The sequence below is a fragment of the Lipophrys pholis genome, assembly GCF_963383615.2.
Source record: "Lipophrys pholis genome assembly, chromosome: 3".
Classification (NCBI taxonomy): Eukaryota; Metazoa; Chordata; class Actinopteri; order Blenniiformes; family Blenniidae; genus Lipophrys; species Lipophrys pholis.
In genome coordinates, this window is record NC_137627.1 from 6,013,042 (window position 1) to 6,038,060 (window position 25,019).

The window sequence follows — 25,019 nt, forward strand, 5'->3', positions numbered from 1 at the left end:
TCGAGACACCTTCGAGAAAGCTCGCGTTACTGAAACTGCGGTTAACCCTTTGGTTGTGTAAGTTTAGGATTATGCAGGTTATTAGAGGGTGTGTAATTTGACGTCATCAATTATGTCGCGATTGACAAAAGACTTCCAATCTGTGGTAGCGCAAAAAAAGCTATCAGCTGGCCGTTGATCTCTTTTGACAAAGATGTAAAATATAATCTGTAAAATATAATCAGGAAATAAATATATCCTCCCGTATGGCTCAAATGGAATTTGTGATATTTTATTATGATATTAGAATCTAAAATAAACTTATAAATATATTTGTTTTTAATGTTCCTGTTGAGCACATCTGCTTAGCATTTGCAAGAAAAAATTATTTTTAATGTATTGATTGATTTCCTCATTTTGACACGTTAAAAATTAATTCTGCACAGGGACGATTTATGTAACTGATTTTTAGAGTAAATGTAAAAAAACAACAACCAAAAAACCAAAAAGCAAAGTTTAAAGTCTAAAACTTGTTTGTTGTGGAATTTTCACTAGTGCTTAAATGTGGATTTTTTTAAGGCTCAAAACTTGGCTAAAAGTCACGCGATATCAGGAAAGGCAAGTGAGAGAAATGACTTCCAAAAATGTCGACTGGGCTGTGACAGCAAAGCAATATTCATTTAACCCCCTGGAGAGTTTACACACGTCAAAAATAAACTTTAATATTACAACTTTTTTTTAACAAATATTGTTCATCTGTCATTTAATATTAATTATATACAGTTTCTACACTTGAACACAAGATTGTGTTCCTTTTTGGGAACAACTTGCTGCTTCTTATGTAAGGTTAATCAAATAAATTGCATGTCGACAGATAATTCATAGCAGACGGAACCTGGAGTCTTTAAATGGCTGTAAAGGGAAATAATCAACTGTAACTGAAACCCCACATGCAGCACGCAAACTGCTGTGCCCACAGATGTTGGGAACAAATGTTTATTAATTTCTTCCAGGTTTTTCTTGTGTACAGTTTGACACATCTGCAATGAATGTGAAATGACAGCGATTAGAGCAATTATTGTTGTACTGCTTCAGACACCATACATTGGGTGTTGGGGTCCACACAGTTATGCAGTGGTTAGCACTTTTGTCTCAAACCAGGTAGGTCATGGATTCGAGTCCAGGCCAAGCCTTCCTGTGCAAGGTTTGCATCCATCCTATTGGCGTACTGGCAAAATGTCCAGGATGTACCCTGTCTTCGCACAACGTCACCTGAGATTGAATGGGTTCTGGTTCAGTATCTGAGGAAATAAAAGGCTTGGTGACATGTACTTGACAGCGTCATTCAAACATGTTGCGTATTCAACTAATGTTTCAAAACTATATACCCCATTTCTTCTGTCAGTCAATTATCCCGTTTCTCCTGCCCGGTCTTATCGCAATCAAGTTCACGGGGTATTCGAGCCAACGCTGGAAAATTTGGCTGCTTAATGGTCTCTTGCTTCATAAGTCTGGTAGACACCAGGACGGAAAGCAAAGGCGATTATAGTGAGTGAGGGAGCGCAGCAACCTGAGTATTAATGTGAAAGCATTTTACACGGACACCCTCTGTCCTTGCTAAGCTGCGATACCTCGCCTGAATAAATGTCCGCCATTAAAGGTCTCAAGTCCTCATAAACAAGGCCGCTCTTTTTCTGCTCTTTACTTACATTTATCTTGTTTCCCCAATGGGAGCAAACCCTGATAGAATAGTCAGCGAGCAGACAGAGTGTTTTAATTTTATAGAATGAATTGTTTTTAATGCTTTTGGAATCTAATTTTAAGCGGACTATCGTGAAAAGCACAAGGCTCACAGCTGCTGGGGATGTTTCCTATTCTTTGAAGCTGGGCTAGTGAAGGAGTCAACTGAATGTAGAAGTCCAATATTAGAATGATTTGAATCCACTCAGCTGCATGACCATGATGGGAACTGGTTGTCACATTGCTGCTTTTAAAACATGACTAAATTAGTTAGAATGCTCTTGGATGAGGTTTTAGTGAAGCTGCCCAGATATCCAACCCTAGGCTTCACATCTCTATCTACACCATCATTCTTTTGGCTTATATTAGCACATTGTTCTACTTTGAGTTTGGATACGGACAATATCTGATTCAATCAGTCTTGACGATAGTTTCATTTGTACCAATTGAGTCTGGGAATGTCCACAAAAGTAAATCATGTCAGAGTGACTAGAAATAGAATCATAAGGATATGATGATTTTGTAATAGGTACACCTCGTAAGCAATGTACATCATGTGGATACCTGCTCCATGCTAATGGAAAGGTCTATTGTAGGTAGAAAGTCACTCCGTATAATGTTCCAGGAAGTATTATAAGCTTTTATCATGCAGTGTGCATGTCTTTGTATATGTCTGTATGGGCTTTGAGCGGACTCCCACGGTGTTGTTGGGAACGTACAAGCTCGTCGTCAGCCATGGTGTTATGGTAATGTGATTACAAAGAAATCTTTCACACCAACACAAGCGTGTGTGTGGGTGACCGTGCCCAACAATGGGTTACATGTAAATACATATACATATTAATGTCAGATAGTCTTTATTAAGGGCCTCTTTTGTCAGTGTTGTCTTTTGTCAGTATGGTAAATGGATTAACTTATATGGCGCTTTTTAGCTGACAACAGCCCCAAAGCCCTTTACATAGCTCATCACATTCACCCATTCACACACCATTGGAGGCTGCAGCCTTGGGAGACAACCGCTCTACCAACCGAGCTATGCCGGATGGTAATTTTACACTGTAATTTTGACTTCTGTTAAAGCTGGCATATATATATAGAGAGAGAGAGAGAGAGAGAGAGAGAGAGAGAGAGAGAGAGAGAGAGAGAGAGAGAGAGAGAGAGAGAGAGAGAGAGAGAGAGAGAGAGAGATCAAGTAAATATGCCTGGAAGCAATGGCTTCCACAAAGTTCTCCTTCTTTCTTCCCAGCATTTTTTCCACATGCTTTTCACGCAGTACCATATGTCACTTTGGGAGTGAGTAGAAATCAATGTTTTCTTTAATCATTTCAGCCCCAGGGTGTGTTATACCTCCCATAGTGCTATTTTGTCAGCAGTTTCTCCCACCTGGGCACTTTTGGAGGTTCACATTGTGTATATTGCTAAAAAAAAAAAAAAAAAAAAAAAAGATCCTGGATGTACACATTTTTACCAGCTTTTCTTTTGTTTACCTCCTAATGTTACCAGAATGAAAGAACATTTAAATTCATACTCTACCCTTTAATTTTTTTGTGGTTTATTTTAGGTAGTCTTCTGAAAAATGTGAATATGAACAGCCGGCACAGCTACATACATGGCAATACGGGGATGACACGAATAAAAGTGTGTGTGCGTGTGTGTGTGAAAGTAGCCTTGTCTGGCTTTGGTAATTAGTTTTCTGTCAGGGGGTACTCCACAACAGATGGCATTTCTGTGTGCAGTGAAAGAAGTGAGAATTGTGTCGAAATGCAAAAAAGTACAAGCTTCAGTTCAGCATTGAAACATCGAAGCATATTTGTGTGTAACTTATAGTGTACCTGCTCATTCTGTGGTTTATGTTCTGGTTATTTCGTGTGTAATAACGTCTCAAATATATATGTCGGTGCGTCTGTCATCGGTTGTTAATATTCCCTGTGTGGAATGTTGGGGGGGGGGTGGTTCTGTGTGTCTGTGTGTGTGTGTGTGCGCGCTTTTGTCATCGGCTTGTGAAACAACAGCTGGTTATATACAGGGAGACAGTAATTTATAGATTTAGTGTGTTTGTGTGTGAGATGTGCTCTGTGGAGTGCTGTCACTTTCCCTTCCCCGGTTAGAGTTAATAATTTGGCCCTAACAGATGCAGGAAGCGTAGTCAGCCGCTCCAGGCTTGTTAGCGACGTCAGTGTACACAGCTAATGTAGCGTAAAAACCCAACAATTGCGTTGTCATTAATCAACATCGTTTTTCTTTGATTGTTCTGCTCTGACTGGAGCCGCCGCCAGCTAGTGGAGGAGTGGCGGTGCCAATCAGTCTTATAAACAGGTTGGATTCGGGCTCTGACGCTCGGAGTCGAACCTTAAGAAGACCGTCTATCATTCACTTCCAACTACTTATACATGTTTGATGTCAGCAGAAGACAAAATAGACAATGCATCATGGGAATATCCCCAAGCGACTGCATGTTTAACAAAATATGCATCAATCACCAGTCCTTCCATTTCCTAACCCACAGTTTACTGAAGGCCAACAACAATGCTGTGCCTGGTATTGGTTGAATTGGTTGAAACATGGTTCTGACATCTAAAAAAGATTTTGCCAAATTGTTGTAACAAAGCAAAACAAAGGAACGGAACTAAGTTTGTCTAAAAGCACAAATACATTGACATGGAGTTATTAATCTACAACGTGTGTTTTAATGAAAACACAGCAGCCTCATGTTTTCACGTGGATTAGACACATACGAACATACAGCAGAGACACGTTTTCCAACATTGCTAAAATTAATAAAGTGCAATTTTGTGCTCACGGATGGGAAATCCATCTTGCATAATTAATTGCACAGCCAAATAGGATGTGATTGGATGAGCAAATTAACATTACCTGCCTTAGCATGCTTTCCTACTTATTTCACTCATGACTAAGTGATGAATTGAGTTTAAAGCTGATTTTCATTTCGAATAAAAATGCTGTGGACAGAATACAGAGTTGGATTGTTATTACAGGTGATTGTTAAATATAAGACGACCAATTCCCAGGAAAATATATGCCCTGGGAGTCATGACATTCTGGAGGCCAGCATTGCTGTTATTGTCCATCGACTTACGCGTGCGCAGTTACACCATTTTCAAAAAGTTGCGTTTTCCCCCATTACCACAGAGAGGGAACATTTTCTACAAGTTGCCCCTTGGGAGGTGTTTTCAAAAAATCTGCATTTTGTCCGGCTCCAAGCACCGTTGTATTGTAAACGGACATTCAGAAAGCAACACCGGCTTTTCATTTTCACTTGAAAATGTTGTTGTGTAAACGGAACCTAACAAACAAAAACAACAGCTTGGTGTTCAGAAAATTAGATATGAGATAACGGAATGAATTTTGACTTAATTGCTTGATTCAACGGCCTTGCTGTAATTTATATTTTGAAATCGACTTTATTTTTTTTTTTTTTATTGGTCTGCTGGTAAAGTAACATATTTCACTTTGGGAGGTGGAATAAATGTCATCTCCCTGGCAGCATCCATAATTTAGCAGATGGTGGGGATTATTCCCTTCCTTTGCACGCCGCACGCTGCTCCTTGTGATGTATTTGTGTTGACGATTTCGCTACTGCACCTATTATTTACATCCTGAATCTCATCTGCAACATTCTAATACAGTTGAAGACTATATTGTAATGTATTGTTGCAATAGAAGCATTTATCGTGCTTGGGCAGTACTCTCTCAGTGTACAGAGTGAGGAGACTATAGAGAATAAAAAGCAGAAATTACACAACATCAGTGTATAAGTTTACAGTGTACTGGTGTATTTCAGTGCAAATGTTAATTTTTGCTCTGTTTTCTCTCATCGTGAGGTGGTCAGTGTGTGGTCACGGTGCTTTACCAGGAAATACATCCAAACAAAGTGATTGAGAATTTTAATCTGAATAGACTAAGATTATGAAAGACATTGAAACAAAGTCTTTAGGAAATGCATACAAAGGAGAATAAATAAAGTAATAGCTTTGTTAAGATAAAGATAATACAACATGTAAAATCTATTATTTACTGGAAATGTATAGATTTATGGTCTGATTTAAAAAAGGAAAAAAGTGAGTATGTCAGCAGTCCTCAGGTGTTCAGGACGTTTGCTCCACTGGTGAGGGAAGTAGGAACTAAAAGCTGCGTAACCTTGTTTCTTCTGCCAACACTGGGTAAACCTCTTCCTGTGGACCTCAGTGGTCTGGATGTTTCCTATTCTACTAGTAAATCAGAGATGTAATTAGACCCAAATCTATTCAAAGCTTTAGAGACACAAAGGAACATTTTAATCTTTTGACATGTAAATTACAATAGATGGGCCATGTCACCGTTGTATTATACGATTTCTTCATTATTTCACTAAAATGTTCCTTAATATCAGTCCAGTTTCTACTCAGAAAGCATGACATGGGAGTTGTTCAGAACTATTCTGTGCAAAGGAGTCATTTTAAACACTTATTGTAGTTTTGCATTCAAAATGCAGAAAAGCATGAAAACTGTGAACAGTATATATATATATATATATATATATATATATATATATATATATATATATATATATATATATATATATATATATATATATATATATATATATATATATATATATATATCTGATGAGTGTAAATGCTCGAGGCAACACCTGGTGTTCATTTCATCTGGAGTCAGTGTCATTCTGACGAAGATTTAAGTGAAAAAATGTGACAAAGTTTGCATCAAAAAAGTGTTTTAAGAGAGAAGTCTGTCCCCAAAAGCCAGCAAGTCTCTGTTTTGTATTTCCATGTCCTAGACTGGAGCAAGCCTTTGCTTTCACCCACTCACTTTCCTTTTTTTTTTTTTGTCAGCCTCTTCATTCCTCACATCTTTTTAGTGTTTTCTCTGGCCTCTTTTCTTTCCTGGTTTTGAAAGGAAGATGTTCTGACAACTGAAGCGTCAGAGACATCATTTGTGAACCCCAAAGGTCGGTTTCTCCGGTCCAGACCAAAACATTGAGCTGCTCACCACAAGTTTAGGACCGTTGCAAACTTTCACATCTCTCAAATTTTGAATTTCAACTGATTTAACCTCACGTCCCTAAACATGAAGTTCATGAAGGTTATTCTTCCTTATGATAATGACGGCAGTCTCCAATACAAGGCAAGTAGAAGGATAGAGTCTGCAACACACTTCACACAATTGCTTATCGTGGGTGTTCAAAAAGATATGTTGTGATTTAAGTCATGTTGAACAGCACCTAATAATCATGGTTTCTCCAACACTTTCTTTTTTTTTTTTTTCTCCCCTTCACTTATTCTTTGTAATTAGAACAAGTCAGCGATTGTGTCAAACACACGAAACTAATTACCATGTCACCTTGCTCATTGGGCGTACTGGTATTACTTTGTGTGTGTGCGTGTGTGTGTGTGTGTGTGTGTGTGTGTGTGTGTGTGTGTGTGTGTGTCAAAGACAGTTTTTTGTTCTCTTTTTTTTTTTTTTTTTTTAATTGTTTTCTCTGCTGTTTTCTGTCTCAGGTCTAATCACGACAACTTCCCGGAAACTGGACCGCGAACAGCAGACGGAGCACGTTTTAGAGGTGAGGTGTGTGTGTGTGTGTGTGTGTGTGTGTGTGTGTGTGTGTGTGTGTGTGTGTGTGTGTGTGTGTGTGTGTGTGTGTGTGTGTGTGTGTGTGTGTGTGTGTGTGTGTGTGTGTGTGTGTGTGTGTGTGTGTGTGTGTGCGTGCGTGCGTGTGCGTGTTCTTTCAGCACAGTGCAAAACAAAGCTAATGACTCCAGTTCCGGACATTTCATCTCTGACATTATACACAACTATTTGTGACATATTCTTTTGAATATTTTGTACCATTATAATGCAATACAATGTCAGAAGGAGATTTTCTTTCAGGAATTGTTTATGAGTGATGACTCAGCAGTGAGCTGAAGTGATTTATTTCTTTCATTTTCAGGCAGCGCATGCTCAAAACCTAAAATGTTTCTACATCTTTTCTCCCATATCAAGTCTCTGTGATGTGAATATGTAATAGCAGTAAACTCATCAAGAACACAGTTTGTTAGAGCTGCATATTGACCATTGACTGATCATGTTAGTCACGCCACTCAATATGTTCTCATTCATTGACCATGGTCATTGGATTTCACTTAAGTCCATTCACTCGACAACTACTAAAGTGAAAATATATAATTTTTGCATTTTCATTTTAGAAAACTTCTGCATTTACACGCCAGCATTTTTAGAATAATGTCCACTTACACAAAAAAGGGTTAATGGTATAGCCATCTTGTATCAGACTCTTAAGTTGTAAGCAGCAGAATCTTTAAGGAACCCTTAAAAGCCTTGATTTATTCAACTTGGCTACCTTGTGACAGGCGCGCATAGTCCAGTATAAATCGTTGATTGCACCTTTAGAACAGGAATCCTGATCAGTCAGCAGCCATGTAAAACTTGTTGCAGTATTTAGACATTTTTTCTGTATCCTTCCTCGCAATGAGACTTAACATTCGGGACTCTAACAGCTTTCAAACTTCTAATCAATTCCAGTTCACTATTTTAACATGGACACTCAACTAGAACAATAACACATCCAACTCTTGATATACCATTTCATTGATGTAATAACAAAATTCAATTTGAAATACCTTATTGAAGTCATGTGTGTTTGGAGCCTTCACGTACATCTCAGCATACTGTTGAATGAAATGGAGTTCACCTTGTTATGTGTAACTCCATCACAACTCCATCATATACTGCATGTTTTATCGGTTTCTTCATCAGACAAGGAGACAACAGTTACTTCAGCTCACTGCTCCTGCGTAAGATTCACCTAGTGTAGGGTGACTGGAATGAACACCGTTTTATTGTTTATTAACTGTAAAAAAAAAATAAAACGTTGCTATGTTGACCTCGACTTGACGGAAAGAGGACTGGAGTATCACGTTCGCATAAGTCCTACTTGTGGTGCTTATCAGAGGACTCACAGTAATGGTGTGTTGACATTCCCTCTCCTTGATAATGAATGTAACACAGTTGACAGTGCCTAGTGGCTGCCAACGCTTAGATGAGAACAAATCGCTTCTCCCGTCTTTGCCGCGGCGGCACATACACACAAACACACCCGCGACTGTCCTCTCTGCTCTTCGCTAACCTCAAAGAGGCTTGCGTTAGCTCGGTAATAGAGCTAGCAAAAAAGACGGCGGGTGAGCATTGGTCTCTATTAAAATGTAATGGGAAGCTGTCTCGACTCTGCTCTGCCCTGATTGGGGATAAATTGCACCACTGGCTTCCTCATGGCTCATAGAATTTACCGTGTGAACAGTGTGTACCCATTTTGTGCACGTTTTGTCTATGTGTACGCTGTATTCAACAACTGCATGCTGACGATATGCATGAAAAGGCAATTGTTGTCATGATATATCTAGTTTCCAAGTCAATACGCAAAATCCAATAATATGCAAAGGATGCATTGGACAAAGTAAAAGAAATATTTGTCAAATGTTGAATCCTAAACATTGTGTTGTGTTTGAGTATGAATAATGAATGGTATATAGTGTGATGTGTTCATCACTGTGCTGTCTCTGTCAGACACTCAACAGTCCTACATCTCAACTGGTGGTTTTGTTTTATAACTGGTCTATGCTAGTCAGAAGATGATCGGTCTGCACTGTGGACAAGTCACTTCAACTCCCAGACTTTATATTAATAAAGATTTATTTTAAGAATGAAATTATGTAAATGAAAAACAGTGCAGTAGATGTTTCCGTTGAGAATGTGTTGGAAACCACTGGTTTGGATCGTCCAGCCTATGGTCTTTCAATGACGTGAAGGAGACTTAACACAACTTGTCTGCACGTTTTCGAGCACGGAGGGTGAGCAACTGTGTAATGAAACATTGATTTTTCCCTATCGGCTGACACGGGACTATATTTGAAAAAGGATTCAATGGCTTTTTTTTTTTTTTTCTTCCTTTTGGCGCTTCAGAGGCTGCACTCAAGTATGCACCGATGTTATATGTGTCCCCATAAATTATGCGTGTTGAATCAGTCGTTACTTGAATGATCGACGGAACAGGTTCTGCATGAGGTCTTTCACGGCTTTTATCCTGCTGGAGCAGCTGGAGGAGCAGAACTGCCGCCACACATGCAATTCAGTTACAAGCTTTTAATGCACAGATGTATTGGTGTGTTCGATGGACTCTGTATCACAAATTCCATGTAATTATCAATTAATCCCAAGAATGAACAGAATAGAAGGAGTTGATGATGTGCTCGAAGGGTAAATCTTCTAGCTTTAACAGTTTTATTCCCCGTGGATGATTTTGTCCGATAGCTTTTACTTATGTACCAAATACAGTAAATATAAAATGTTCTTTTAAATTTCCCCCAAATAATCAACTGTTTGAGTTTCAAAGCAAAACCTTATACTAAGCAATTACAAATTCCTCCGTCCATGTTCTGTGCCAAATTCATACGACTCCAAGGGATTGAAGCCAATTCCAACCTGCATTGGACAAAAAGAAAGACACACCATTGACAGGTTGCCAATTCATCGCAAGGCAATCTTGGGTAGAAAACCAGAGTGCCCAGCAAAACCCCACACACACTGAAAGGGACAATATGTAAACTCTAGACAGAGTCCCCAAGGCTATGATCAACCTGGGAATATTTAGTTGGCATGAAGTCTAACCACTATACCAGTGCCCTGCTGAATTGCAAGTATTTGACTGTATATCTATTCATGTTATTCATAACATGAATAACATGATTCAGCTGAAGTAAATGGGACTTGAAGTTTGACAATTTGTGAAACAAAGATTGCCTGGGGCCATTGAATGTGAATGAAGAGATTGTGTGGAGGGTGGAGTTATTCGCACCATTTTTGCATTTTGTGTTTCAGAAAAGTTTCAGGTCTGTATGTAAGAAACGTGTCCCGATGAGGGTGGAGTAAAGGAACACTTTAGCTGGAAAAACACTTTGAAATCCTCCATTGTTTTTAACCTAGGTCCACCTTTGCAGGAAAACAATTACTACAACAGCACCGCAGTAATACTTTCAGAAGAGTTGCATTTTCTTCTGTTTACACGGAAATGGAGACATTTTGAAAAAAACTACTCTGGATACTAATTTCAAAAAGGGTTAGTTTTAACCTGTTGTTCTATAAAAGAACAGCCAAAACACGATGAATGTTTCATCATTAAAAGTAGATGTCAAAGAAACATTTCCAAGTCTCACTCTCTGGACACCCCTGAGAGTTTTGCTCAATCCGTTGTTGAAATAGTGCTCTGATATACAGGGTTCATCCAAAACGTTTTAGGAGACTGAAAAGCCAATTTGGATGAAGCTCTTTTGTCTGATAAAAGCAAATGATCCTTGTTGGCCATCAAACAAGGCTGTGTTTGGCAGATACTAGGCACCGTCGCCAATGTGGAGCATGGCGGTGGCAGCATCATGCTGTCCAGATGCTCATGAGCAGCAGGCAAGAAAGGTAGTGGGTGAATTGAATGGAGGACAACCTCATTCCATCAGAGAAAAAAATATGACCAAGAAGATTTGTTTTCCAGCAAAAGAATGACTTTAAATTTAAAGCAAACGCAACATAAAAATGTCTGAAGTCAAAGAGTCAAAGACTGGACCTTAATCCAAGTAAGAGTTGAACTGGACCGTTAACGACTGATATAAGTGCAACCCGACGGAGCCTGAGCATGAAATTGTAGTTTCTAGAAGGGCAGTCTTTATTGAGACCTTAACAGAGGTAGCATATAAAACACTTTTTTTTTTTTTCAGTTTCTATATACAAAGTACTTTGCTTTTCTTTTTTCCTTTAAGATAGTGTAGGTTTTCAATCGCACACCATACTGACAGCAAAGCAACAGAAGAACACTTCCTTTTAACAAAAACATCAAACTTTCAACCCTCAGCACATGCTTCGTGTCACACCACTTTATCAGATATTATAGTCAGCAGCTATTGAAGTTTCCTGTTATGGAAAAAAAAAAAAAAAAAGGATTAACATCAGCACTTTAGCATGTAGCTCGACTGAGAGTAAAATCTTCCTTAATCCACTGAACAGTTACACTAATGAGCGACAACGGGCTTACTCTGCTGGTCCAAATGTCACTGTTAATTTGCTGGTGTACAAACAACCTTTCGCGCCTCCTCTTGCTGTTTCCGCAGAACATAATTTACAGTCTGCTTACATTTGTCATTCTCATGCATATTAGAGACTTTCCAAACTCGTCCTCTGTTGTCTGCCTGCTGCTGACGTTGCTGACGGATGACGTCAGGTGATACTTGCCGGGTTGTATCGGGGATTTCTTATGAATACGAGTGTAAGTACTCTGCGCAGTATCAGACCAGATACCCAATACTGGTATCTGTATCAGTGTTACACTATGTTTTTGTGGCAAGGCTTATTTAAATCCTCTAAAAGACATCCAGTCAATCCAGATTCCTTCTGCTACTGCCGCACAATAAAACAAAATAAAAGACATAATGAGCAGTAGGTGATCATAGACTTTGCTGTCTCATTGGTCTCTTTGCGTGTGGGTTATGTGAAAGGCCAGTTTTGGACACCGTCCAGCGTTCACATGAGTGAAAAAAAGATGAGAGACATGTCCTCTGAGTGAAGGGTGGGACATATTTTAACATGATACATCAAAGCTCATTTACCAGAAGACACACAGACACACACATCGTCCTTGCAGTCATCCTGAGAGCCCTTGAAAATCTCTATGTAAGAACTACACGTCTGACATTTTCCAAAGTGACAGATCTTCCTAAATGAAGCCAGGCGCGAGTGCGGCGGAAATGAACTGTCGCTACATCGTATATCTGTGACAAACGGAAAATTGACTGCACTTCTCCTGAAATTAATATAAATCCCAGGACAATGGGGGAAAACGCCAGCTTCACAGCTTGTGCTGGCTCCACCTCTCAGTGATCACCTTCTGCATAATTGTTGAAGTACATAGGCTTAATGAATTAGCTGTCAGCACGTAGGAAGACGGATTCTTTTCTGCTTCATTTTCATTAGTCAACGACAGACAGACAGAGCAGCAAAGGGAATTAACAATGACAGCTGCATGCTGTGTATAATGTAGTATTTTTTTTTGCTCATTCTGTCTTTTCTGTTTAAATTCTGAAATTGCACAGACTCTGAGCCCATTTAATGTCTTTTTTCAATATGAATGCATCTATTGATGGCAAAAAGGAAAGTATTCCATCGCTGCTTTCCCTACAGAGAACATTAAGACATTTACAGTTATATAAAATATGATTTGTGGTTATGTGGATAGGTCTTTGCTGGTGTTTTGAAAATTAAAGTGTTTGTACCTGTTCTGAATGGCTTACTCCAACATGGGGTACAAACCATAGGCCTTAGGCTTCATCTAACTGTGGATTCATGAATATCCAACATGTCCTTTCCCATATAATTCATAAAGATTTGCTTCCCCAGGTTGCCCATTAGCTCATAATATTCAGGCATGCCATAGTAGCTGAGATTAGTTCAGCTTCCAGCTTACATAGAATCAGTGTAATTAAAGACAAATTTAAAGCAACATTTAAGAAACGATATCTGTTTCCATGGGAATGGCAGAAACACTTAGAACGATGTGGTTAGCATACCACTCCACTAGTGGGCACTGTTGATTGATTTTGTAATGAAACCACAGACCATACACGATAAACAAATGTGGCCTCAGCCTATCCTAAATTTGAGAGAAAGTTGAAATTCTGCCACGGCCGACGACCGGTTCATTTTGCATATATTTCTATGAACTCCTCTCCCTTTCTGCCCCTGCAGGTGTTGGTGTCCGACGGTGGTCCGAGTCCCAGGCAGAGTACAGTGTGGGTGATGGTTCAGGTCCTGGATGAAAATGACAACAAGCCCACGTTCCCTGAGAAGGTCTACCAGGTCAAGCTTCCGGAGCGAGAGCGCAGAAAGAAGAGCGAGCCCATCTACCGGGTGTTTGCCTACGACCGCGATGACGGGCCCAACGGCGACCTCTCCTACAGCATTGTCGATGGCAATGAGGACGGGAAGTTTTTCATTGATCCAAAGACAGCAGTGGTATCATCCAGGAAGGCATTCAGCGCTGGGAGCTATGACATATTGACTGTACGAAAATCCTAATTATTATTGTTTTGTTTTTTTCCTAGCTTTAATATTCATGCTCGATCCAGGCTTGTTACCTTCCCTACCTGTTCATGCTTTTAGGTGTCCCTGCTGTTGATAATCCTGCTCCTGGAAGCCCCGTGTACCACATGTGTCAGATCTCACCTCACTTAAACACACCTAAATCATCAGAATCTGTCATCACCGAGCTCTTTAAAAAGACTGGCAAGGATCCCTTAATTACAATGACACTTGATGGGTGCCGAATCACCACAGACATTCAAAGTCATTCATTCCACTGTGCGCGCAAACACACACACACACACACACCCCAGTTGTAACAGCTGGCATGTATAAAGTGCGGCACAGGGCCAAAAAAGCGCCCCTAGATTGAATCCGTAAAATCAGGATTTGGGATGAGCTGGATCATTAAGGCCCCTACATTCTTTCCGCCGTGTTTGTCCGCAGACCGCGGATGCGCACGCGATTGTATCCATACTACACTTCTGGGTTCACTCTCGTGTGCGTTCCATAACGTAACATAACCATCCCAAAACTACCCCCACTTCTAGTGGCAGCATTCTCCTGCTTTCCTAAAGATGTTTATATTTTCTGAGCCATCTGCCTATCTTTATTTTCTCTTAAATTGTGATTGGATACGCGGGGAGACTGGGGATCCCCACACATAAGCGCCCAGCACGCTCTGATGCATGTGAAATCGGAGGGCACACTCCGTGCAGTCCCAACATGTGGACTTACTATAACTGGCTATTAACCAATTACTTCTACAATAAATAAATTATGTATCAACATCCCTTTGGATAATAGTGGCAGATAAATGAGTAGAGGGGTTCGCCAGCAGGTTCAGGCAGACACAGTGAGATAATGTGGGATCGTTTTCCTTCTGTGCTTCCAGATCAAGGCCACAGACAATGGCCGTCCTCAGAAGTCGTCCACAGCTCGCCTGCACATCGAGTGGATTCGTCGCCCGCCGCCTTCCACCGCCCCGCTCCTTTTTGACGAGCCTTTCTACAACTTCACCGTCATGGAGAATGACAAGGTGTCCGAGATTGTGGGCGTGGTGTCCCTGCAGCAAAGCCCCGCCCCTTTGTGGTTTGACATAACAGGTAATGCCCCGCACCACCCACCCCCCCACCCCCCACCCCCCACCCCCCACCCCCCCGGAGGTGAACCCTGTCAGCCGGTGCTGGTTGTGTGATCGACGGGCTTCGGTGCATGGTGTGTGCTGGGCTGACAGTGTCACTGTGTGTTGGTGTACACGAGGCGCAGCTCAGATACTGTGGCCTCGCTGCGTGATCTGTTTTGCTCCGCCCATCCCAGTCGGCATTGCGACAGCTTCTCCGGCTGCCAGGTCAAACAGAGAAAACTGTTCAATATCGATTACAAGTAAATGGTTGTGTATTGTACTGAAACATGCACCATTCCTTGAAGATATTTAATATTTATACTATTATGGATTATTATAATGCCTCCACCGAGGGGATGTGCTGGTTAGACCTCAATAAAAAACGTTCTGACAGATTTTTCAAGCAGAATTCCCCTATAAGTGGAAAATGCCCAACATGGCACACTTAAATCCCCTTGATCCGTCAAAGTTCAGTTTCCCCCACTTGAAAGGCTTAACCAGATTATGTCATGCCCAATGTGCTAAGCTCAATTTTTACACATTATGTACGGTGATGATTCTGCTGCGGTAAAAGTGATTTCAGAATTCAAATAATCAGCATGTTTGGTACTAATTCTATTAGGTTTTTTTTTTCCTCTTTTAAACTCAGCACTGCAGTACTCGCACACTGACAGTGCCCCATTGATGCAATGCATTGTGGGCTCCAGTCAGCTCCAACTAGATGGACAACGGCAAGTAGGAAAGGATTTCCCACAATGCACCATCCATCTTTCCTTTCCGTTGTCACTGAGCAGTGACAGTCAGTGTGTATCCAGCTGGAGATACCTTCTGGCTCGTGCTTCTGGCTCTACATAGCTTTGTTCACCCTTCTCTCGCTCTTTCTCTTCCTGTTTTGTGCTCATTCTTCTCACTTTCACATTTCTTAATTTTTCAAACATCAACAGTATCAGTGCATTTAAAAGATGGTTCAATCTTCTCCAGTACCCCTACTTGTATCTTGTTTTTAAACATATATACAACCTGCCGGGTCAGAAGATTCAAAGTGATTTAGAAATCACATTTACTGGTCTGAGCCCAAGATTAAAAAAAGCGAAATTTAGGTTCAGTTTTTAACATCAGACCATAGGTTGTTCAAAAAAAAAGAAAAACGGAGAGGTGGGGGGGTGGGGTGGGGGTTGGGGGGGGGATGCATTTAATAGCATTGTATGCATCCTAGTTTATGGAGGATTCTGACAAGCTCAGAACAGACAATAATGTAAAAGATATATAAAGGTCAAAACACAGCATTTTTGAAGGAAGCCCTCCGAGTCCCCTTTACAAATGTGATCAAACTGCGAAGACTAACCTGTATTTTAAACTGAACTCAGCCTGTTTGTCAATTTCCTGCAAATGAGTTTCACTAACAAAACAACTACACCAGGTAATGTCTTAACCAAGCACCAAACCAAGTGTGAACGTGCCTTTAAAGCTGAACAAACTAAGAAGTTGATGTTAACTTAACAAGTAGCTTTAGAGTCACTACAGTTAAGATCAGGTATTGTATTTTCATTTAAGCAAGCAAGCAAGCAATTTGTTTTTTTCTTTTTTTCTTTAAAATAAAATGCAGCACAAAGTGCTTTACAGGGTAAAAACTAAATAAAAACAGTGAGATATATATATATATATATATATATATATATATATATATATATATATATATATATATATATATGCACAATATAATATTAAAAGCTAACTGAAACACTGCAAGAATTAAAAACCAGACAAATTTTATATCTTATTGGAATGGACATTTTACAATTCTACAACAGGTAAAAAGGGGACATTAGTTCAAAGTCGTATTAAGAAGGAAGGTCTTGAGCCTGCTTTTAAAGAACATAAGGATTCTCTGCAGCCCTCACATTCCCCGGCAGGCTGTTCCATAAACATGATGCGTAGCGCTGGAACGGAGCCTCACCGGGGGTTCTTGTATTAACGGTGGAATGATTATAAGGACCTGAGGGTTCACGATGGTTCATGAGATAAAAATAAATCTTTAAGATAAGAAGGTGCAAAACAATTAAGACCTTTTCTTTCTTTCTTTTTTTTTTTTTAAACACCATATTAAGAACCTTAAATCTATCCTGAAAGACACGGGGAGCCATTGCAATGCCTTTAATGTTATTCTGCATTCTGGCACTCGTCGATACACGAGCAGCTGAGCGCTGTAGAAGCTGAAGGTGTGAGGTGGGTTTTTTTTTTGTTTTGTTTTGTTTTGTTTTTCTAAGACCAAAAGGCAGAGCATAATATTCATCAATCTTACTGAAAACAAAATCATCAGCCTCTCCGTGTTTGCACATGCCTCAAACTGAAAGACTTTCTCCATCGTGGGGGAAAAGAGAGACAGTCGCACACTCTTACATTCAAACCTACTGGCTCTTTAAAGTCGTCGCTTAGCCTTCAAAATGTGGGAGGAAACCGGATTACCCAGGGAAAAATTGAGTGTGGTCCGTACCTCAAGTTAGTGTAAAATCATAGCAGTAAAAGCTGTGTTTAATGTGATGACGCAATGCCTAGTTAGTCACGTGTGATCCATCATCTTTTTTTTTTTTTTTTTAAAGAATTGGTTGTATACTTCAGAAAGTACAAGTGAAATGTTTACTGATGTGATTGATGTAGCTCATAGATCAAATTGAGTAAATCTGTCCAACCCATTTCAGATAATTAACAAAAGCCATAAAAAAATCGCATTTAACGAAAATGAAACCAGGTCTGCCAAAGTGTAAAAGGAGATGGAATATGTCAGACTTCATAGGATTCATAATGCATCTGTCACTTAAATCAAATTGAAATAACTTCCTACAGACGCATACATATGAGTATAATTTACGAAGTGCATTTGTCTTCGTGGTGTCACAGCGCTGTGTTTTAGAGCACAATATGCACATGAATTAAAGCAAGATGCAGAATTAATTACAATGCTGTGAACTAATGAGTCTCTAAATTGTGTTTCTCACAACAACTCTCTTTAAATCCTTTTTGAATTCACTTCATTTATCTCTGCGGCCCCAGGTTCATCTGGCAGACTCCTTCAAATTTGAAGAGCCGAAAGGTTTTTTTTTTGTTGTTTTTTTCACTACAAATCTTCGTATTGTTCTGCAAAATCTCAAACGGGCCAATGTCAGATTATCGTTGCAATTTAAAAGCGAATCCTTTGAAGGTGCTGCGGCTTTGAAATGCTGCCTTCACCGAGTCACGGTGGACATTTATGAGGACAGAGCTCTTTTGTGAACACAAGAGGAAGACATGAATGAATACAAATCGATTTTTTAAGTCAAGTGGTTGGATTTTATAACAAGTCACAGTGTTTTATCATTAATTTAACACATGAGCTTAATGACTAAAAATTACACTAAATAGTAGGCCATGCCAGGAATTTGTAAATATTGAAAGAATCCTTATTATCGTTAGACGTTCCATGGGATCTGGTTGAGGTTCAGTTCATCAGAAGCAGTTGCCGTCTCCGTCACTGTCTCCTCTCCTCTTCCCTTCTGATCCTGTCCGTCCTCCCTGTCTCACCCTCTCTCTTTCTTTCTTTCCTTCTGTCTCCCTTCTCTCTCCTTCAACGCTTCTTGCCTGGAAGGTCCCAGGTCTTTCCGTGAGATGTTCTATATTCTGCAGAGCGCTTGTGGCAGGAACTGTTCCTCAGAAGGTATCTCGCTTCCAACTTCCACTACCGCTCTTTGCACTGTCTTCTCCTTTCTGTTTTTCCGTTTCCCTTGTCTTTGATTTATTGTTCCTGTTGTTGTATTGTTTGCACCCATGATGCGCCGCCCCCCACCCCTCCCGCCGCTGCGCTTTGTTGCATGTGCCGAAGTGTTTTTTGTGATTGGTTGTTCGGAGGTGATGGGTTGAACAGTGAACAACATAAAGAAGATCAGCCTGAGTGTGTGTGTGTGTGTGTGTGTGTGTTTAGCATTAGTGCGCTAAATTGCAGACAAGGTTAATTGACGGGATGAAGGTTTAGTAAAAAGGTAGTGCAACCTTTTTGCGCGCTCCCATGGCAATAACCCCCCGGGGTTACCTCAGTGACAGCTCTGTCTAATGACCTGCTGTTAGCAGCACCTGGACACACGTTCCATACGGAATTAATGCATGCCTTCGTGTAGCACTTTTTTTTTTTTTTCTTTTCCGAGGCAGGTTCACACATGCACTCAAGGCTCCTGCTATCTGCCGGTCCATTAGTTAAAGTAATGGCTGGCTCGGACAGCTGGGCAGCGGGTTCGGAGGTGGAGGGAAGAGAACGCCGCCTCCAGCCGTCTGGATGAAGCCAGAGCGCTTAGCAACCCACGGCTAAACCTCAGCATCCAGTGGCTAAACACTCAGTTCCCACTGCACTAATCCCATCTAACAACACAAACAAGTACACGGCGCTTTGAAAACACCTCTCAGGCGGTAAGTGAAATGGGAAAATTTATACCGAGTGATTTTGGAAAGTGTGTCTTGAAGCAGATGTTCGGAGAAAAATAGAGAACCTCTGATGATGCTTGAACAGCCATCGTCTTAATCCCTTCAAAGGAGTTTTGAGTGCAAAAAAAACAAAAAAACACCCCAAAAAAAAACACAGGACAGGATTGACTCGGTGGCCAACTTTATTTTTTTTTTTCTTCTTTGAGATTTTATCATGTGTTCCCACTTCTTGTACAGTGACGTTTTTGACAGCACAGGGAAGGACTGGAGACACAATATTGTGTTGATTCTTTTGTCAGGGCTAAACCTTCTTGTATTCTCCAGAAAATGTCTCTGAGCATGACTTTGAGAATTATTTAAGCAGTTATACTTATGAAGTGTATTTCATTTTTACCTTCAGAAAATTAGGCCTAGGTTGCTCCTGTTGCTAAATTATACTAAAGATGAAGCTTGGCCAATGAAACTGAATATAAAATTTATGCATATCATCCTGCACTGGCCAAATATGGATTTGGAAACAGATGTAGCACCTGTATTGCATATAAATACGCAGTATTTTAAAGTAATCTGTTAGCTGATGATTTCACAGGGACAGTTTGGCCCCGTTCGCACGATGTTTTCGGAAAAGTGTCATGTGTACACAGAAACGGCAGAAGCAATGTCGTTAGTATGCCAGGCCATGAGTTGACGCTGATTGTTTTTGTAATGACACAACACACACGTACCTAGAGAACATTACGCTATAAACATCAACGATGGGGAGTACACAAACATTTGCACAAATTAAAAAAAGATCAAGCAAACACACCCTTTTACATTTTGCATAAATCACTGAGTGCATACACACACACACCATATCCTCTTGATACACAGTTGGGTGATCCACTTATAGCCACAGCTGCAGTTCCACCCAGCAGGCTGAGCCAGACAGACACTACCGCCGACTGCGGGGTTCCCGACTGGATCACTGACTCGCTTCCGTCTGGTCCACAATACCTGTGGGCACCCGCAGCCACCAGCGAGGACAAACAGTTTGTACACCTGCACAAAAAGAATTTTTACATTGGCATAAAAACTGCATGTGCAGTTTGTGAGTGGATAACCAATACAAACCACTTCCTGTTCTCATACTGACAACAGGGAATCTGTGTTTACTTTTTCTGTTGGTATTCAAAGCCCAGACAGTATTCTGGACTCATATTGAGGTAGAAACATTGAAAGAAGATTGAATGTCATAAGATAAAGTCCCTCCACTCACCATTTTTCTAAGGAGACCCATAGTCACCAAGGCCGAGGAGCTTAACCATGTCTCTTCTCTCGCCGTCATCGAGGTAGACGAGCAGGCTGAGGTGAGACGTCACCGAGTTTCTGTGGTAAAACGACTGTCCAGTTGAGAGAGGATAAAGTCAGCTTTAAACAGACAGTGGCAGCCAATTTTAGAACAGATCAGAGGGGTTTTTCTGACTCCCCCACTTTTGTGGAGCATTGGATTTTTCCCTCTCTGTAATTTGGCCACGACAGACCGGAGGCTTTTTCCGGCCTCACTAGGAATCCTGCCAAACCCTCTTCTTCCGTATGTCCTAAATGAGGGTGATTAGGCTGGATGGCAGACACGACTGCCTGTGATCCCAGTGTGGTTTTTTATTTTTTTCATCATTTGACCATTAATATTTAGTGGTTTTCACAGCAAATAGGTTACTGTGTATACTGCAGTCTCGCTCTGATGTAAAATATGTTCCTTTTTCCCCTCTAAATAGCTCTATAGTTTGAAAACTATTGAGCTCTCACTTAAGCTGTCCTCCAGAGAGGTCAGCATTAAATCCTGCATCTCTAATCTACCGATAATGTTTAAACACACAACATTGTTATTAGCCTTGGGACACCTCTGCTACTTTGAAATTAGTCCATTTAAATATTACTCAGCGTGTTTTCAAGGTGTATTTGTGTACAGTTTAATGTCATGTAATAATCAGGCTGTCGTTTTTACTTGCTAGTAATATTCTTTTAGGCAGCAAAGATTTGACTGCCCTTTAATCCGGATTATGAGTAAATGTGACGTCCTTGAAGAAAAATATGATTACAAATATATCTTTCTTCAGCGAAAACATTGATAAATTCATGATTTACCTACAATGGGGAGTAACTCCCCGTTCTTCAAAAGTTGGCATTAATGACTTCTGCAAATTTGCTAAATTGTCCATAATTTATTTGTGAATGGTTCACATCTGGACATCTGGGTCGTTGTTGTTTTTTTGTTTTTTTCTTGACTGCGGTATGTCAAAACCAGATTTCCTCTTCATCAGTTGATGTATTTCTCTTGGTGTTTTTTCGGGTCTTTACTTTGTTGAAACGGCCAAATCTGGTTCAGCGTCAACTGGTTTCAATAAGCCTACACACTCTTCCTGATTAGACACTGAATCCATCACTGAATTGATGACTCCAAGCTGAGGCAGTGGAGCAACCTGAGATGAGATCATTTATCAATCCCGGTGTTTGACATTTGGCGTGCAGTCGTTTCCTGCAATTGTAACATTTCTGTTATTGCGACTAAATAAATGCGGCCTCTAATTCGTTTGTCTTGAGAACCATATTCAGGCTTAATCGTTTCCTGTTTGCCTACTGGAAGACGGTAGTTTTGCACGAATTCTAAAGACCCCTTCACACGACAGGTGAAAACACATCATTTTTGCATTATCTATTAGAAAAGTTCACATGGCAACGTTTTGAAAACAATGACCGTTTACACGGAGATGGCAGAAAAGCTGAAAACGACGTTTTCATGTTGGCCCACTAGTTGGTGCTGTCGCGTGTTTTTGAAATGAAACCGCTGACACGTTGCAGAAGAATTATTTAATACGGCCGTGGTGTGCATACGCACTGGCAGCGTTTCTGCCATCAACACAGAGACGAAAAGCGAACATTTTCAAAAAGTTCCACCTTTGGAGCCGTTTTCATAAAGCTGCATTTTCAGTTGCTTCGTTGTCGTGTAATCGCACACTCAAAACGCAACAAAAGTTTTGCATTTTCACTTGACAACTGTGTTGTGTAAGCAGGACCTAAACGTTCTATGTAGCAACCAATAACCTCAGTAGGTTTTTTTTAGAACTCTTAAAGGAGCAATTAATTTAGCGATCGTCACATTTGTTGAACTTATAGTATTGCGAGTTAGAGACAAAGATACCTGACAGGTTCAGTTCAGTTGATGCATTTTCTCTGGTGGTCTGATCAACCTGACAACTTTAATCTCTACCATCCAGACGCCAACCAGGCAAATCAAAGCCCTCTCAACATGCATGTTGGGGTATTTCATGTATTAAACACAGACATTATGAAGGAATCATGCAGTGTCTGTGCTGTCGCATTCTCTTAAACGTGCAGACGGCAGGAGACCACACATTTTCTTTTTGAGAAGCAACTGAAACATCACCACCTAGTCAGGCTGGCTGTTTGAAGGTGATGTTTCCTTAATTCTGTGTGGGTTGCAAGATACGAATTACAGTGTGATTTCTTCATTGTAACCAGAACCGTTCCACCTACAGAACAGCTTTTTCCATTTAGTGCTAGAATACAACATGCCAAGATGGGGGAAAAAAGGAAAATATAGTTAATTCGACCTTCCACTTTGGGTTTTTGATTCTGCCTGTACAGCACCCTGAGTCATCGGCATCAACTGTGAACTGCTTTTCTAAAAATACACTTATAAAACGATTCCGAATACACAGGAACTCATAAACTTCTTGCTCTTTTTGTCTTTGCCATGAAGGACCTTGTATTGCTCATTGTTAGTCGGGTAAAACGGCCCTAGAAAAGGTAAGAAAGGGTCCTCGGTGTTAAAGACTACGAAGGCGCTGTTATGCTTCTCTGGTGCCTCAGGCTCCATAATCTCCGAGCCTTTTCCAGAGTTGGAGAGTTAGTCATAAAAGACCCACCCACCGTAGGTCAGTAAGTCTGGAGAAGCTTAAGGGACCAACAGTTTTCACTTCAAGATCACTGCACACATCACTAAATGCCAGCATAAAATGTGTTTTAGTTCTGCTCTTATAGAAAACAGATTTTTTAATTTTATTTTTTTTAAACCATCTCTAACACTTGTGCTATAGCTCTCCTATTGTGTGGGTGAAGTTACATCGTCGCGAACAAAATGAATCATAATCACTTTGGCAATACTGAGAGTTTGCAAAGAGCAGTTTTCCATAAACCATTACATTATATTTTCAAACTTGCACTGTTATCATGAAACATTACAAATTTCCGAGTTAGGTAAAACAGCATGACGGCAATGTTTTTGGTGTAGATGGTTAAGTACCTATGACTCTGACACCTGATTGTGTTAATCATGCTCTTGGCATCCTATTAAAATGTAAAACATTTAAAAAGCTTCACAAAAACACGGGACAATTCTGGCGCGATTCCAGCTTGGATTTGTATTAGCTGTCCTGACATCAGTGCAGTATTAGATGTTTATTTCCTGACAGATGTGTTTTTGTTCCGAGTATCTTGTTAAAGTTCTATCCCGGCGAAATGAGGAGCTGTTGACCACAACGCGGAGCTTCGCTACCACTTTTCCTCAAGACAGTTTTGACAATTACAAGGATTCTGTTCTGCAAAGAAGTTAAATCCAACAGGATTTGTTGTCAGCGTGCTCCCAATCCTGCACTCTGGTCCCCACTCAGAATGCAGCACCATTCATCAGGGGCTGGGAGGATGTTTGGATCCTGGAATGAAAGCCACCAGGTCAAACACATCCGAACATGTTCGATCCGTATGCACCATCTGCTACATGTGGACAAGTCTGTTTGCACTGTTGGGAAACAAATGCGCCCAGATAGTTTAGGTTATTGGTGCTGCTTTACAAGGCGAGTGCATATGCTTTATTGCTGCTGTCATCTCGTGTTTATGATTGGTGGTTCACGTGCGTGTGTGGAGTGGGTGTTTGTGTGTGTGAGATGGAAAAGCTTTGACCCCCGTCATCAGCCATCCCTTCATCTGCACGATCGCGCACAGCCACAGTGTGCGTAGTTGCAGCCATAGTTTCCAGTCATGTGCTTCTCTCTGATCTGATCACGAGACGTATACAAAACGGCATATTCAATGCATCAAGTTTTATCGGTTCCACATGACTGAAAATCCTCCATACCTAAAATATAACTGTGGTTTTTGTGATTTTTTAATTTTTTTATATAATTTTCACACAATCACATATTGTTCATTATGAAAAGAGCATATCCAAAATGCCCAAAAGTGATTGGCATCTTGTGCCCCGTCCCCCTCCTCTTTGACCTTCCTCTTGGAGCAGGTGGGAACAGCGACAGTATCTTTGATGTAGAGAAAGCTGTCGGCACCATCATCATCGCCAAGCCCCTGGACGCTGAGCAGCGCTCGTTCTACAACCTCACGGTGCAGGCCATGGACGGGACGAGCACTGCGTATGCACAGGTACCGCTTTATTTTTGATTTTTTTTCACTTTATTTCATCAGCCTTTTGGTGTTTGTTTATGATCCGTAACCTTGTAGCTCATACAGCGGCAACACAGAATGCTAATCTACCAGATGTCCGTTTGCTGCTCCACTGGGTTAGAAGGGAAAACGT

General features: G+C 40.6%; 1 protein-coding gene across 1 annotated transcript in view; it reads left to right on the forward strand.

Annotated features, from left to right (window-relative positions):
• fat3a (FAT atypical cadherin 3a) overlaps positions 1–25,019 on the forward strand; it is a gene marked incomplete at its 5' end in the record, with an annotated part of 118,373 nt that overhangs the window by 42,279 nt on the left and 51,075 nt on the right. Inside the window, 4 exons of the mRNA XM_080459568.1 lie at positions 7,239–7,300; positions 13,522–13,836; positions 14,750–14,960; positions 24,726–24,865. Of these exons, the coding sequence (XP_080315694.1) occupies positions 7,239–7,300; positions 13,522–13,836; positions 14,750–14,960; positions 24,726–24,865 (728 nt within the window). The remainder of the gene's footprint in view (positions 1–7,238; positions 7,301–13,521; positions 13,837–14,749; positions 14,961–24,725; positions 24,866–25,019) is intronic.